This window comes from Aquarana catesbeiana, linkage group LG09, assembly GCF_042186555.1.
Source record: "Aquarana catesbeiana isolate 2022-GZ linkage group LG09, ASM4218655v1, whole genome shotgun sequence".
In the NCBI taxonomy this organism is placed as follows: Eukaryota; Metazoa; Chordata; class Amphibia; order Anura; family Ranidae; genus Aquarana; species Aquarana catesbeiana.
Genome location: NC_133332.1, coordinates 384,248 through 400,795, shown reverse-complemented (window position 1 = coordinate 400,795; position 16,548 = coordinate 384,248). Strand labels below are relative to the sequence as shown.

At 51.6% G+C, this 16,548-nt stretch overlaps 1 protein-coding gene across 1 annotated transcript in view; it reads right to left on the bottom strand.

Moving 5' to 3' along the window:
- Nucleotides 1–16,548, bottom strand: part of LOC141107358 (exocyst complex component 3-like protein 2) — an 86,631-nt gene that overhangs the window by 59,404 nt on the left and 10,679 nt on the right. The window contains exons 2-3 of the mRNA XM_073598043.1: nucleotides 9,676–10,142; nucleotides 201–634 (exon numbers count right to left, since the gene is read on the bottom strand). Of these exons, the coding sequence (XP_073454144.1) occupies nucleotides 201–634; nucleotides 9,676–10,142 (901 nt within the window). The remainder of the gene's footprint in view (nucleotides 1–200; nucleotides 635–9,675; nucleotides 10,143–16,548) is intronic.

Genomic DNA, 16,548 nt, shown 5'->3' with positions numbered 1-16,548 from the left:
GTCTGGTAGAATGCTCGGGGGAGTCACAAGACTCTCTGCAGTCACAATGTCTGGTAGAATGCTCGGGGGAGTCACAAGACTCTCTGCAGTGTTCTTGATGGAAGACGTCACCTGACGCACATTTTTTGGGTTTCTACGTCTTTTGCTGTCATTGAACACATGATGGGCGGAGCATTAGATGTTCCCTCCCCCATTCTCACCAGGTAGTTCTTGACCGCTGTCAGGTCCTCCACCACCGTCCTCTTCATCCGGTCAGCTTGGGATGGCAAAGAGCCCATTTTACCCTCAAGGTTCTTCTTTAACCTTTGCTCCACACTTCGGCCCACCGCCTCCACCCATTGGCCCCTCATGTTCCTGGGGCCCGGAGGACCCTCCCGAGCCTCTTCCTGCTGGATAACGCCGATCACTTCATCAAGCTTCAGGTGTTTTCCTTTATAGCCCAGAGACTCGTCCACCACGGCCCACATTTCCTTCATCAGGGCCTCATATAGGAGGGTCACATCCTTGGCTTGTCTGCCGGGACTCTTCACACCCGCGGGACTCACCTGCCCGTCACACTCCGCCTCCAATTCCATCATGTGCTGGTCAGCCGATCGAAGGTCCCTCTGCTGGACCAGACGTAGGATCTCCAGGACTGAGCGAGGAAGAGAAGACTGTCAAATAACTATTCCTATCCATCTATTTTCTATCTATCAATCTATCGATCCATTTCCTATATATCGATCGATTTTCTATCTATCGATCAATTTCCTATCTATCGATCTATTTCCTATCTATAACAGAGGAAAGGAGGAAGAGAGGACCATCAAAGAACTATTCCTATCCATCCATTTCCTATCTATCAATCTATCGATCCATTTCCTATCTATCGATCTATCGATCCATTTCCTATCCATCCATTTCCTATCTATCGATCTATTGATCCATTTCCTATCCATCCATTTCCTATCGATCCATCAATCTATTTCCTATCTATTGATCCATTTCCTATCTATTGTTTTCATTTCCTATCTATCGATCTATTTCCTATCAATCTATCGATCCATTTCCTATCTATCGATCTATCGATCCATTTCCTATCTATAACAAAGGAAAGGAGGAAGAGAGGACCGTCACTATTCAACTATTCCTATCCATCTATCGATCTATTTCCTATCTATCGATCTATTACCTATCTATCGATCTATCGATCTCTTTCCTATCTATCGATCCATCGATCTATTTCCTATCTATCGATCTATCGATCTATTTCCTATCTATAACAGAGGAAAGGAGGAAGAGAAGACCGTCAAAGAACTATTCCTATCTATCGATCCATTTCCCATCTATCGATCTATCGATCTATTTCCTATCTATCGATCCATTTCCTATCAATCGATCTATTTCCTATCTATCGATCTATTTCCTATCTATAACAGAGGAAAGGAGGAAGAGAAGACCGTCAAAGAGCTATTCCTATCTATCGATCCATTTCCTATCTATCGATCTATCAATCCATTTCCTATCTATCGATCTATTTCCTATCTATTGATCTATCGATCTATTTCCTATCTATCAATCCATTTCCTATCTATCGATTTATCGATCCATTTCCTATCTATCGATTTATCGATCCATTTCCTATCTATCGATTTATCGATCCATTTCCTATCTATCGATTTATCGATCCATTTCCTATCTATCGATCTATCGATTCATTTCCTATCTATCGATCTATTTCCTATCTATAACAGAGGAAAGGTAGAAGAGAGGACCGTCAGATAATGAACTATTCCTATCTATCGATCTATGGAACTTTTTCCTATCGATCTATAACAGATAAGGCGACACTCCCTCCCATTGATCTTCTGTAATTTGTGTTTAAAACTTTATTAATGGAGGGCGGGAAGTTCCCACGATTACTGACACGTGTAAAAGTGACGTGCGCAGCGGAGCCCCTCCCCCACATTATCACCAATAACTCCAAATCACAAGTCTCACATCCCCCGAAATAATCCGGGAACAGCAAATGTGTCCCATATAAGAAACAAATATTCACCCAAATATAATACAAATAGTTCCCGGTGTGTTTTGTGTCCCAGTTATTTCCTCTTCATGCACCGGGTCCCCTCATGATCGATCGAATCCCCCCAATATGTTTCCATGGAAAGGGAACTCCTCATACTGTAGAATGTGTCAGTAAAATGTATTTTATTTCCAGTGTATCAGTTTACAGTCACATGTACAGTATGGATATGGAGACAGCCGGGCCGCAGCTCCTACGTCACGAAGTCACCCGGCTCTGCCCAACGCGTGTTGTCATGATAACACGTGACTTCCTCAGGATTTATATACACAAACCTATAAACATTCCTATACGGTCTGCCATCTTGTGGATGAATAAAGTATTGCACTTGCCAATTGACTTATCACTAATAATCCAATTTAATGACTTTTTTTATATGTATATATTAATATGTACACTCCGGTTTTTAGTGTTTAGTGCAGATACGGCACTGCCCCCCTTCTGCATCATCCAGTAGGAAGCTGCTATGCATGTTTTCTGGGAGTGGCCCTTTGCACAGGACCCGTCGATGGCCCTGGAACCGAAACACGGAGACTTCATACCACAGGTGACCATCAAACACACGGAGACTTCATACCACAGGTGGCCATCAAACACACGGAGACTTCATACCACAGGTGGCCATCAAACACACAGAGACTTCATACCACAGGTGACCATCAAACACACGGAGACTTCATACCACAGGTGACCATCAAACACACGGAGACTTCATACCACAGGTGACCATCAAACACAAGGAGACTTCAAACCACAGGTGATCATAAAACACATGGAGACTTCATACCACAGGTGACCATCAAACACTTCAGAGACTTCATACCACAGGTGACCATCAAACACACGGAGACTTCATACCACAAGTGACCATCAAACACACGGAGACTTCATATCACAGGTGACCATCAAACACACGGAGACTTCATACCACAGGTGACCATCAAACACTTCGGAGACTTCATACCACAGGTGACCATCAAACACACAGAGACTTCATACCACAGGTGACCATCAAACACACGGAGACTTCATACCACAGGTGACCATCAAACACTTCAGAGACTTCATACCACAGGTGACCATCAAACACACGGAGACTTCATACCACAAGTTACCATCAAACACACGGAGACTTCATACCACAAGTGACCATCAAACACACGGAGACTTCATACCACAGGTGACCATCAAACACACAGAGACTTCATACCACAGGTGACCATCAAACACACGGAGACTTCATACCACAGGTGACCATCAAACACACGGAGACTTCATACCACAGGTGACCATCAAACACACGGAGACTTCATACCACAAGTGACCATCAAACACTTCGGAGTGCTAAGAGGACTCTTCTGGGGGAGAAGGACAGTGATGGCGCCTCGCTGGGATGGTGTTGCTTTAAGAACATTTATGGTGTGTTATAAAGTGCCTCATCCACCAGCAGGAGAGGATGTCCCCTGAGGATGTCCCCTGAGGATGTCCCATGAGGATGTCCCCTGAGGACTGTCCCCTGAGGACGTCCCTTGAGGACGTCCCCTGAGGACTGTCCCCTGAGGACGTCCCTTGAGGACTGTCCCCTGAGGACTGTCCCCTGAGGACTGTCCTCTGAGGATATCCCCTGAGGACTGTCCCCTGAGGACTGTCCCCTGAGGATGTCCCCTGAGGATGTCCCCTGAGGACTGTCCTCTGAGGATGTCCTCTGAGGACTGTCCTCTGAGGACTGTCCTCTGAGGACTGTCCTCTGAGGATGTCCCCTGAGGACTGTCCCCTGAGGATGTCCCCTGAGGATGTCCCTTGAGGATGTCCCCTGAGGACTGTCCCTGTATTTTGTTTTTTTAAATTTTTTTATATAAAGTATATTTTTCAACAAAAATAAAATCAGAGAAGAGTGTTAATGACCCGAGCACTGACTCGACCAATGACCCGACCAATGACCATCAAACACACGGAGACTTCATACCACAGGTGACCATCAAACACACGGAGTCTTCATACCACAAGTGACCATCAAACACTTCGGAGTGCTGAACGGACTCTTCTGGGGGAGAAGGACAGTGATGGCGCCTCGCTGGAATGGTGTTGCTTTAAGAACATTTATGGTGTGTTATAAAGTGCCTCATCCACCAGCGGGAGAGGATGTCCCCTGAGGACTGTCCCCTGAGGACTGTCCCCTGAGGATTGTCCCCTGAGGATGTCCCCTGAGGATGTCCCCTGAGGATGTCCCCTGAGGACTGTCCCCTGAGGATGTCCCCTGAGAATGTCCCCTGAGAATGTCCCCTGAGAATGTCCCCTGAGAATGTCCCCTGAGGAATGTCCCCTGAGAATGTCCCTTGAGGACTGTCCCTGTATTTTGTTTTTTTATATTTTTTATATAAAGTATATTTTTCAACAAAAATAAAATCAGAGAAGAGTGTTAATGACCCGAGCATTGACTCGACCAATGACCCGACCAATGATCTGAGCAATGACCCGAGCAATGATCCAAACACTGACCCAACCAATGACCCGAGCAATGATCTGAGCAATGACCCGAGCAATTATCCAAACACTGACCCGAGCATTGATCTGAGCAATGACCCAAGCAATGACCCGACCAATGACCCGACCAATGACCCGACCAATGACCCGACCAATGACCCGACCAATGACCCAAGCACTGACCCGACCAATGACCCAACCAATGACCCGACCATGTGACCCGAGCACTGACCTGAGCAATGACCCGAGCAATGATCCGAGCAATGATCCGAGCACTGACCCGACCAATGACCCGACCAATGACCCGACCAATGACCCGACCAATGACCCGAGCATTGACCCAAGCAATGATCCGAGCATTGACCCGACCAATGACCCGAGCACTGACCTGAACCAATGACCCGACCAATGACCTGACCAATGACCCGAGCACTGACCTGAACCAATGATCCGAGCATTGACCTGAGCATTGGCCCGACCAATGACCCGAGCACTGACCCGAGCAATGACCCGAACCAATGACCCGAGCACTGACCCGAGCAATGACCCGAACCAATGACCCGAGCACTGACCTGAGCACTGACCCGAACCAATAACCCAAGCAATGACCCGAACCAATGACCCGAGCAATGACCCGAGCACTGACCCAAGCAATGACCCGAACCAATGACCCGAGCTATGACCCGAACCAATGACCCGAGCACTGACCCGAGCAATGATCCGAGCACTGACCCGAGCATTGACCCGACCAATGACCCGAGCAATGATCCGAACACTGACCCAAGCAATGACCCGACCAAAGATCCGAGCAATGATCCGACCAATGACCTGACCAATGACCCGAGCACTGACCCGAGCAATGACCCGACCAATGACCCGACCAATGACCCAACCAATGACCCAAGCACTGACCTGACCAATGACCCAACCAATGACCCGAGCACTGACCTGAGCAATGACCCGAACAATGATCCGAGCAATGACCCGACCAATGACCCGAGCATTGACCCAAGCAATGATCCGAGCATTGACCCGACCAATGACCCGAGCACTGACCCGAACCAATGATCCGAGCATTGACCCGAGCATTGACTCGACCAATGACCCGAGCACTGACCCGAGCAATGACCCGAACCAATGACCTGAGCAATGACCCGAGCACTGACCCGAGCAATGACCCGAACCAATGACCCGAGCAATGACCCGAGCACTGACCTGAGCACTGACCTGAGCACTGACCCGAACCAATAACCCAAGCAATGACCCGAACCAATGACCCGAGCAATGACCCGAGCACTGACCCAAGCAATGACCCGAACCAATGACCCGAGCAATGACCCGAACCAATGACCCGAGCACTGACCCGAGCAATGATCCGAGCACTGACCCGAGCATTGACCCGACCAATGACCCGAGCAATGATCCGAACACTGACCCAAGCAATGACCCGACCAAAGATCCGAGCAATGATCCGACCAATGACCTGACCAATGACCCGAGCACTGACCCGAGCAATGACCCGAGCAATGACCCGAGCAATGACCCGAGCAATGACCCGACCAATGACCCGACCAATGACCCAAGCACTGACCTGACCAATGACCCAACCAATGACCCGAGCACTGACCTGAGCAATGACCCGAACAATGATCCGAGCAATGACCCGACCAATGACCCGACCAATGACCCGAGCATTGACCCAAGCAATGATCCGAGCATTGACCCGACCAATGACCCGAGCAATGACCCGAGCACTGACCCGAACCAATGATCCGAGCATTGACCCGAGCATTGACCCGACCAATGACCCGAGCACTGACCCGAGCAATGACCCGAACCAATGACCTGAGCAATGACCCGAGCACTGACCCGAGCACTGACCCGAGCAATGACCCGAACCAATGACCCGAGCAATGACCCGAGCACTGACCTGAGCACTGACCCGAACCAATAACCCAAGCAATGACCCGAACCAATGACCCGAGCAATGACCCGAGCACTGACCCAAGCAATGACCCGAACCAATGACCCGAGCAATGACCCGAACCAATGACCCGAGCACTGACCCGAGCACTGACCCGAGCACTGACCCGAGCATTGACCCGACCAATGACCCGAGCAATGATCCGAACACTGACCCAAGCAATGACCCGACCAAAGATCCGAGCAATGATCCGACCAATGACCTGACCAATGACCCGAGCACTGACCCGACCAATGACCCGACCAATGACCCGACCAATGACCCGACCAATGACCCAAGCACTGACCCAAGCACTGACCTGACCAATGACCCAACCAATGACCCGAGCACTGACCTGAGCAATGACCCGAACAATGATCCGAGCAATGACCCGACCAATGACCCGAGCATTGACCCAAGCAATGATCCGAGCATTGACCCGACCAATGACCCGAGCAATGACCCGAGCACTGACCCGAACCAATGATCCGAGCATTGACCCGAGCATTGACCCGACCAATGACCCGAGCACTGACCCGAGCAATGACCCGAACCAATGACCTGAGCAATGACCCGAGCACTGACCCGAGCACTGACCCGAGCACTGACCCGAGCAATGATCCGAACACTGACCTGAGCATTGACCCGACCAATGACCCGAGCAATGATCCGAGCAATGACCCGAGCAATGACCCGAGCAATGACCTGACCAATGACCCCAGCAATGATCCGAGCACTGACACGAGCATTGACCCGACCAATGACCCGAGCACTGACCCAAACCAATGATCCAAGCAATGACCCGAGCATTGACCCAACCAATGACCCAAGCACTGACCTGAGCATTGACCCGACCAATGACCCAAGCACTGACCCGAACCAATAACCCAAGCAATGACCCGAACCAATGACCCGAGCAATGACCCGAGTACTGACCCAAGCACTGACCCGAACCAATAACCCGAGCAATGACCCGAACCAATAACCCGAGCAATGACCCGAACCAATGACCCGAGCAATGATCCGAGCACTGACCCGAGCAATGATCCAAACACTGACCTGAGCATTGACCCGACCAATGACCCGAGCAATGGTCCGAGCAATGATCCGAGCACTGACCCGAGCAATGACCTGAGCACTGACCCGAGCAATGACCCAAACCAATGATCTGAGCAATGACCCGACCAATGACCCGAGCATTGACCCAAGCAATGACCCGAGCAATGACCCAACCAATGACCCGAGCACTGACCCAAACCAATGACATGAGCACTGACCCAAGCTATGACCTGACCAATGACCCGACCAATGACCCGAGCACTGACTCAAACCAATGATCCAAGCAATGACCCGAGCATTGACACAACCAATGACCCAAGCACTGACCTGAGCATTGACCCGACTAATGACCCAAGCACTGACCCGAACCAATAGCCCGAGCAATGACCTGAACCAATGACCCGAGCAATGACCCGAGCACTGACCCAAGCACTGACCCGAACCAATAACCCGAGCAATGACCCGAACCAATGACCCGAGCAATGATCCGAGCACTGACCCGAGCAATGATTCGAACATTGACCTGAGCATTGACCCGACCAATGACCCGAGCAATGGTCCGAGCAATGATCCGAGCACTGACCCGAGCAATGACCCGAGCAATGACCCGAGCACTGACCCAAACCAATGATCCGAGCAATGACCCGACCAATGACTTGAGCATTGACCCAAGCAATGACCCGAGCAATGACCTGAGCATTGACCCAACCAATGACACAAGCACTGACCCGAGCTATGACCCGACCAATGACCCGACCAATGACCCGACCAATGACCCGACCAATGACCCAAGCAATGACCCCAGGAATGACTCGAGCAATGACGCGAGCACTGAACTGAACCAATGACCCGAGCACTGACCCAAGCACTGATCCGACCAATGACCCGAGCATTGACCCGACCAATGACCCGAGCACTGACCCGACCAATGACCCGAGCACTGACCCAAGAATTGACCAAACCAATGACCCGAGCACTGACCCGAACCAATGGCCTGAGCACTGACCCAACAATGACCCGAGTACTGACCCAACAATGACCCGAGCACTGACCCAACAATGACCTGAGCACTGACCCAAGCACTGATCCGACCAATGACCCGAGCACTGACCCGACCAATGACCCGAGCACTGACCCGACCAATGACCCGAGCACTGACCCGAGAATTGACCAAACCAATGACCCGAGCACTGACCCGAGAATTGACCAAACCAATGACCCGAGCAACTGACCCGAACCAATGACCCAAGCACTGATCTGAGCACTGACCCGACCAATGACCCAAGCACTGACCCGACCAATGACCCGAGCAATGACCCAACAATGACCCGAGCACTGACCGGAACCAATGACCCCAGCACTGATCCGAGCACTGAGCACTGACCCGACCAATGACCCGAGCACTGACCCGACCAATGACCCGAGCACTGAACTGAGCACTGACCCGACCAATGACCCGACCACTGACTCGAACCAATGACCCAAGCACTGACTCAAACCAATGACTCAAACCAATGACCCGACCAATGACCCGACCAATGACCCAAGCACTGACCCGAGCACTGACCCGACCAATGTCCTGACCAATGACCCGACTACTGACCCGAGCACTGACCCGACCAATGTCCTGAACAATGACCCGACTACTGACCCGACCAATGTCCTGACCAATGACCCGACTACTGACCCGAGCACTGACCTGACCAATGTCCTGACCAATGACCCGACTACTGACCCGAGCACTGACCCGACCAATGTCCTGACCAATGACCCGACTACTGACCCGAGCACTGACCCGACCAATGACCCGACTGCTAACCCGAACACTGACCCCACCAATGACCCATGCACTGACCTGACCAATGATCCGAGCACTGACCCCACCAATGACCCGAGCACTGACTCGAGCACTGACCTGAGCTGGAAGTGTGAAGAGAAGTGGAGCACATAAACTAGTGGTAAAGGGCAGAGCAGCTGCTGTAGAAGAGGCACCAGTGAGCCAATGACTGGCAGCAAAAAGTGGAGGGACAAGGCATCCCTGGACCAATCCATGGAGGTTCTGACCTTCTTCTACAGAGTGACCAGAGACAACCAACTGACTTACCTGAGAGCGGTTCCCGGACCTTCTCTGGTTCCCGGTTGACTTCATTCTTCTCCGGAACCACTTCCACCATTGATTCTCTCTGAGAGCGGTTCCCTGGGGTTCCTCCACCAGCTCCAAGCCATAGGAAGGACAGCCGTTTTACTCCACCACCAGGGCCTCCGCCATCCTCTTCTGCTCCATCTTTTTTGCGCCCCAATGATAAAAGGCTCACATCTTCTGACTTACGCCTTCCCCGCCTCTTCTCAGGGGCCCCGAGGACCCCCAGAAGGCTTTTTCCTCCTTTCCAGAATGGTGAAAGATTAGCAATCTTTTCCAGTGTTCCTCTTCGTTTGGCATCTGAACCCAACGGCTCTCTTTTCCCCTCCACTTCATCTTCCAGGAATGGATTACCCCCCTCAGGGGAGGGACGGTCCAAGGGGGTGTCCTCATCGAAAGGGTTGGGCACGGTGACTGGCATGGCCTCAGTTCTATAGACATAAAATCATATTGCTTAGTAAAAAAATAACTCTAATCCCACCCCCACCTCCATGTAACATCATCCACCTAATACCCCCCCACCCACCATCTCATACCATCCACCTAATACCCCCCCACCCACCATGTCATACCATCCACCCAATACCCCCCCACCCACCATGTCATACCATCCACCCAATACCCCCCACCGCCATCTCATACCCTCCACCACCATCTCATACCATCCACCCAATACCCCCCACCGCCATCTCATACCATCCACCCAATACCCTCCACCACCATCTCATACCATCCACCCAATACCCCCCACCACCATCTCATACCATCCACCCAATACCCCCCCACCACCATCTCATACCATCCACCCAATACCCCCCCGCCCACAATCTCATACCATCCACCCAATACCCCCCACCACCATGTCATACCATCCACCCAATACCCCCCACCACCATGTCATACCATCCACCCAATACCCCCCCACCACCATCTCATACCATCCACCTAATACCCCCCACCCACCATGTCACACCATCCACCCAACACCCCCACCACCATGTCACACCATCCACCCAATACCCCCCACCACCATCTCATACCATCCACCAATACCCCCCCACCCACCATGTCATACCATCCACCCAATACCCCCCACCACCATCTCATACCATCCACCTAATACCCCCCACCCACCATGTCACACCATCCACCCAACACCCCCACCACCATGTCACACCATCCACCCAATACCCTCCACCACCATCTCATACCATCCACCCAATACCCCCCACCACCATGTCATACCATCCACCCAATACCCCCCACCACCATCTCATACCATCCACCCAATACCCCACCCACCCACCATGTCATACCATCCACCCAATACCCCCCAACACCATCTCATACCATCCACCCAATATACCCCCACCCACCATGTCACACCATCCACCCAACACCCCAACCCACCATGTCATACCATCCACCCAATACCCCCACCACCATCTCATACCATCCACCTAATACCCCCCCACCCACCATGTCACACCATCTACTCAACACCCCCCCACCACCATCTTAGACCATCCACCCAATACCCCCCCACCCACCATGTCATACCATCCACCCAATACCCCCCACCACCATCTCATACCATCCACCCAATGCCCCCCACCCACCATGTCACACCATCCATCCAGTACCCCCTACCACTATCTCATACCATCCACCTAATACCCCCCCACCCACCATGTCACACCATCCATCCAGTAACCCCTACCACCATGTCACACCATCCACCAAATACCCTCCACCACTATCTCATACCATCCACCCAATACCCCCCACCACCATGTCACACCAGCCACACAATACCCCCCACCACCATGTTACACTATCCACCCAATACCCCCCACCACCATCTCATACCATCCACTCAATACCCCCCCACCACTGTGTCACACCATCCACCCAATACCCCCAACCACCATCTCATACCATCCACCCAATACCCCCCCACTAGGGATGAGCTTCGTGTTCGAGTCGAACCCATGTTCGACTTGAACATCGTCTGTTCGCCGAATTGCAAACGATATGGGCCGTTCGCGCCAAATTCGCGTGGCGCGTCACGGCCCATAATTCACTGCGGCATTGCTGGCTGATGATTGGCCAAGCATGCACTATGACCCGCATGCTTGGCCAATCACAGCGCCGTCTGAACAGAGAGCCGTAATTGGCCAAAGCCAAGGAGGCTTTGGCCAATTATGGCTCAGGGGATTTAGTACACGCCCCACACTATATAAGGCCGCCTGCATGGCGGCCCTGTGTAGTGTGTGTTCCGGCGTTCATTGAGAGATAGAGAGAGACAGACAGTGTCATTTGATTTGAGTTAGATAGATTAGGCAGAACAGTCAGTGAGTTAGCTGCACTTACAGTGTATTGTGTATATATATGCATCCCAGGTGTTATATATATATATATATATATATATATATATACATATATATATATATACACACTGTATTCAGTTTAGCTAGATCCTTTCCTGTTATGTTCTTACTGACAGGCAGGCTTGCCTTGTTACAGTATTTACAGCTACCTGAAGAAAATTACTGGTGTTCTTTTGATCCTATTAGTACCACAGTCAGGCAGCTAGACTATTTACAGTTGGTGTGGTGCGTCCTCCTCACAGTGTTCAGCTAAAACTACAAGTTAGTGCGGTGCGTCCACCTCACAGTGTTCAGCTAAACCTAGAAGTTAGTGGGGTGCGTCCACCTCACAGTGTTCAGCTAAACCTACAAGTTAGTGCGGTGCATCCTACTCACAGTGTTCAGCTAAAGCTACAAGTTAGTGTGGTGCGTCCTCCTCACAGTGTTCAGCTAAACCTACAAGTTAGTGCGGTGCATCCTGCTCACAGTGTTCAGCTAAACCTACAAGTTAGTGCGGTGCATCCTGCTCACAGTGTTCATCTAAAGCTACAAGTTAGTGTAGTGCTTCCTGCTCACAGTGTTCAGCTAAGACTACAAGTTAGTGTGGTGCATCCTGCTCACAGTGTTCAGCTAAACCTACAAGTTATTTTTTTGCGAGCTCTGCACAGTGTTCAGCTAAAGCTACCTGTAGAAGGTTGGTGGTGTTCTCATACTACAGGCAGGCAGTTGATTTTGCTAGCTGCAGTATCAGTATATATATATATATATATATATATATATATCCCAGCTTAGTGCAGCTACAGGCCATTAGTATGTCTGGAAGGCCAACAAGGAGAGGCAGACAGTCACAAGCCAATAATAGAGGGCAAGCAGGCTCTGTGTCTAGTGCTGGTCGTGGAGACGGTGCATCCTCATCAGCACGTGGCCGTGGGACACGCTTGGCCTTTTTTTCTGCAGCTGGCCATGTTGAGCTGCAACATGCGGAAGACTTGGTCGAGTGGATGACCAAGCCGTCCTCATCCACCTCATCCTCTCTCACCCATGCTCAGGGTACTTTGTCTGGCAAAGCAGCGGCCTCTTCCCTCGGCTCAATGTCATCAGTGACTCCTTCCCTAGCCCCACCATGTCCTCCTGAGGAGTCCCTCGAACTGTTTGACCACAGTGTTGGGTACATGCTCCAGGAGGATGCCCAGCGTTTGGAAGGCTCTGATGATGATACTGAGCTCGATGAAGGCAGTAACACGAGCACGGACAGAGGGGGTGCCCAAGAAGGACAGCAATCTGGCAGTCATGCTCCCCCTGCTGCAGCATACTGCCAGGTTTGCTCCAGTGATGAGGAGGGAGGGGATGATGAGGTCACTGACTCAACCTGGGTGCCTGATAGGAGAGAGGAGGAGGAGGAGGAGGAGGCGGCACATCACCAACGATGCAGGATGCCCTCCAGGTGCCAGCCTAAGGGCAGCACATTGACTGCATCACACCCCAAAGCTCCGCATGTGCAGGGCGCTGCTGTCTCTGCGCGTTATTCAAAAAGTTCTTTGGTGTGGGCCTTTTTTGAGAGGAGTGCATCAGATCGCACTGCTGCTATTTGCAACATATGTCTCAAGCGTATCTCGCGTGGCCAAAACATCTCCCGCTTGGGTACCACATGCTTGACCAGACATATGTTGACCTGCCATGCAGTTCGTTGGCAAGCGTATCTAAAAGACCCACACCAAAGAACAAAGAGGACCTCTCCTTGCTCCTCATCAGATTAGATCTCCAACCCCACTATACCTTCAGTCCTCTCTGAGACCTACGCTGAGAGGAATGAAGGTGTAGAATTAGGTGTGTCACAGCCAAGTACTTGCGGGCAATCTGCTATCGTTACACCGACGTCAGATTGTACCAGGCAAATTTCCCTGCCCCAGCTGCTGCACTGCCGAAAGAAGTTTGCTCCCAGCCATCCACATGCCCAGCGGTTGAATGCTAGCTTGGCAAAATTGCTAGCACTTCAACTGCTGCCTTTTCAGTTGGTAGACTCTGCCCCCTTCCGTGAGTTTGTGGAATGTGCGGTTCCTCAGTGGCAGGTACCCAAAAGCCACTTTTTCTCACGGAAGGCGATTCCGGCTCTCTACCGGCATGTGGAAGGCAATGTTCATGCCTCGCTGGACAGGGCAGTCAGCGGTAAGGTGCATATTACCGCTGACTCATGGTCCAGCAGGCATGGACAGGGACCTTACCTAAGTTTCACGGCACACTGGGTGACTCTGCTGGCAGCTGGGAAGAATGCAGGACAAGGTGCAGTAGTGTTGGAGGTTGTTTCGCCACCACGCCTCCAAAATGCTAATGATTGTGACACACCTCTCTCCTCCACTCCCTCCTCTTCTTCTTCCTCCATGGCCTCTTCCTGTGCTTTGTCCTCGGAACCAGCGGTGCTCCATAGCCGTTCAAGGGGCTACGCAAGTACGCAGGCCAAAAGATGCCATGCGGTGCTTGAGCTGGTGTGCTTGGGGGGCAGGAGCCACACTGGGGCAGAGGTTGTCAGCTCTGCAGGGGCAGGTTCAGAGGTGGTTGATGCCACGCCAACTTAAGGCAGGAATGGTGGTTTGCGACAATGGCACCAACCTCCTCTCTGCCCTCCGACAGGGACAAATGACCCATGTGCCCTGTTTGGCTCACGTCCTTAACTTGGTGGTGCAGCGGTTCTTGGGCAGGTACCCGGGCTTAAAGGATGTCCTGAGGCAGGCCAGGAAAGTCTGTGAGCATTTCCTCTGGTCATATAATGCCAGTGCTCGGCTGACGGACCTCCAAAAGGAGTTTAACCTGCCCAAGAACCACCTAATCTGTGATATGCCCACCAGGTGGAACTCAACGTTGGCCATGCTGCAGCGGCTGCACACACAGCAGAGGGCCATCAATGAGTACCTGTGCGACTATGGCACCAGGACAGGGTCAGGGGAGCTTGTTTTTTTTCCCCACGCCAGTGGGCATTGATCAGGGATGCATGCACTGTCCTGTCACCATTTGAGGAGGCCACGAGGATGGTGAGCAGTGACAGTGCATGCATCAGTGACACTGTCCCCCTTGTCCACCTGTTGGAGCACACGCTGCGTGGAATAATGGACAGGGCACTTGAGGCAGAACAGAGGCAGGAAGAGGAGGACTTCCTTAGCTCTCAAGGCCCCCTTTATGCAGACAGTGTTCCTGCGTGCCCGCCGATCACACAGGAAGAGGAGGAGGAGGAAGATTGTGTCAGTATGGAGGTGGAGCCTGGCACTCAGCATCAGCAGCAGTCTTTAAGGGATCAGTCCCAAGAAACACATGGACTTGTACGTGGCTGGGAGGAGGTGGCTGCGGACCATGTCGTCCTTAGTGACCCAGAGGACTCCGGACCGAATGCCTCAGCAAACCTACGCTGCATGGCCTCCCTGATCCTGCAAAGCCTGCGTAAGGATCGTCGTATTCGTGGTATCAAGGAGAAGGACCAATACTGGCTGGCAACCCTCCTTGATCCACGTTACAAGGGTAAGGTTGCAGACCTTATCTTGCCATTGCAGAGGGAGCAGAGGATGAAACATCTTCAGGAGGCCTTGCAGAAAGGTCTGTGCAATGCGTTCCCAGAAACTGGGAGGTTACAAACTCTTGTTTCTGGACAACGTGTTGCTGAGGCTTCGGTCAGTCAAAGAAGGAGCGGTGGAGAAGGTGGCCGTCTGACCGATGAGTTCAGACAATTTTTTGGTCCGCAGCCCCAAGGTATGATCGGTTCCAGCAACCATCGCCAGCGTCTGTTTTACATGGTGCAGGAATACCTAGGGGCAAGATCTGACTTGGACACGTTTCCCACCGAAAATCCTCTGGGTTACTGGGTCTTGAGGATGGATCACTGGCCAGAGCTTGCACGGTATGCAATTGAGCTACTGGCCTGTCCTGCATCCAGCGTTCTTTCGGAACGCACATTCAGTGCTGCTGGAGGCTTTGTAACCGATCACAGGGTGCGTCTGTCCACTGACTCGGTCGATCGACTGACCTTCATAAAAATGAATCAGTCTTGGATCACCACCAGCTACCAAGCACCTGATGCTGATGTAACTGAATAATTTTTTTTGAAATCTCAGATCCCTTCAAAGGCTGCCTATGCTGATGCTGAGTGACTATCCCTGAGTAATTATCCTCTTCCTCCTCAATCATCACGCTGATAGCTTGTAAGAACATTTTTGGTTCTGGGCGCCGCCACCAGTGCCTAAGGCCCAATTTTTCAGCCCCTGTTTAACAGGGGCGTGTAATTACAATTTTTGATGCAATACTTTGCAGCAGGGCTCATTTCTGCGTTCCAACTAGAGTATCTGTGAGGGGTTGCAGTGTTGTGGCACCACCACCAAAGGCCCAATTTTTCTGCCCCTGTCCAACAGGGACGTGTAATTACAATTCTTGATCTAATATTTCACAGCAGGGCCCTGTGAGGGCTTACAGTGTTGTGGCCACAACA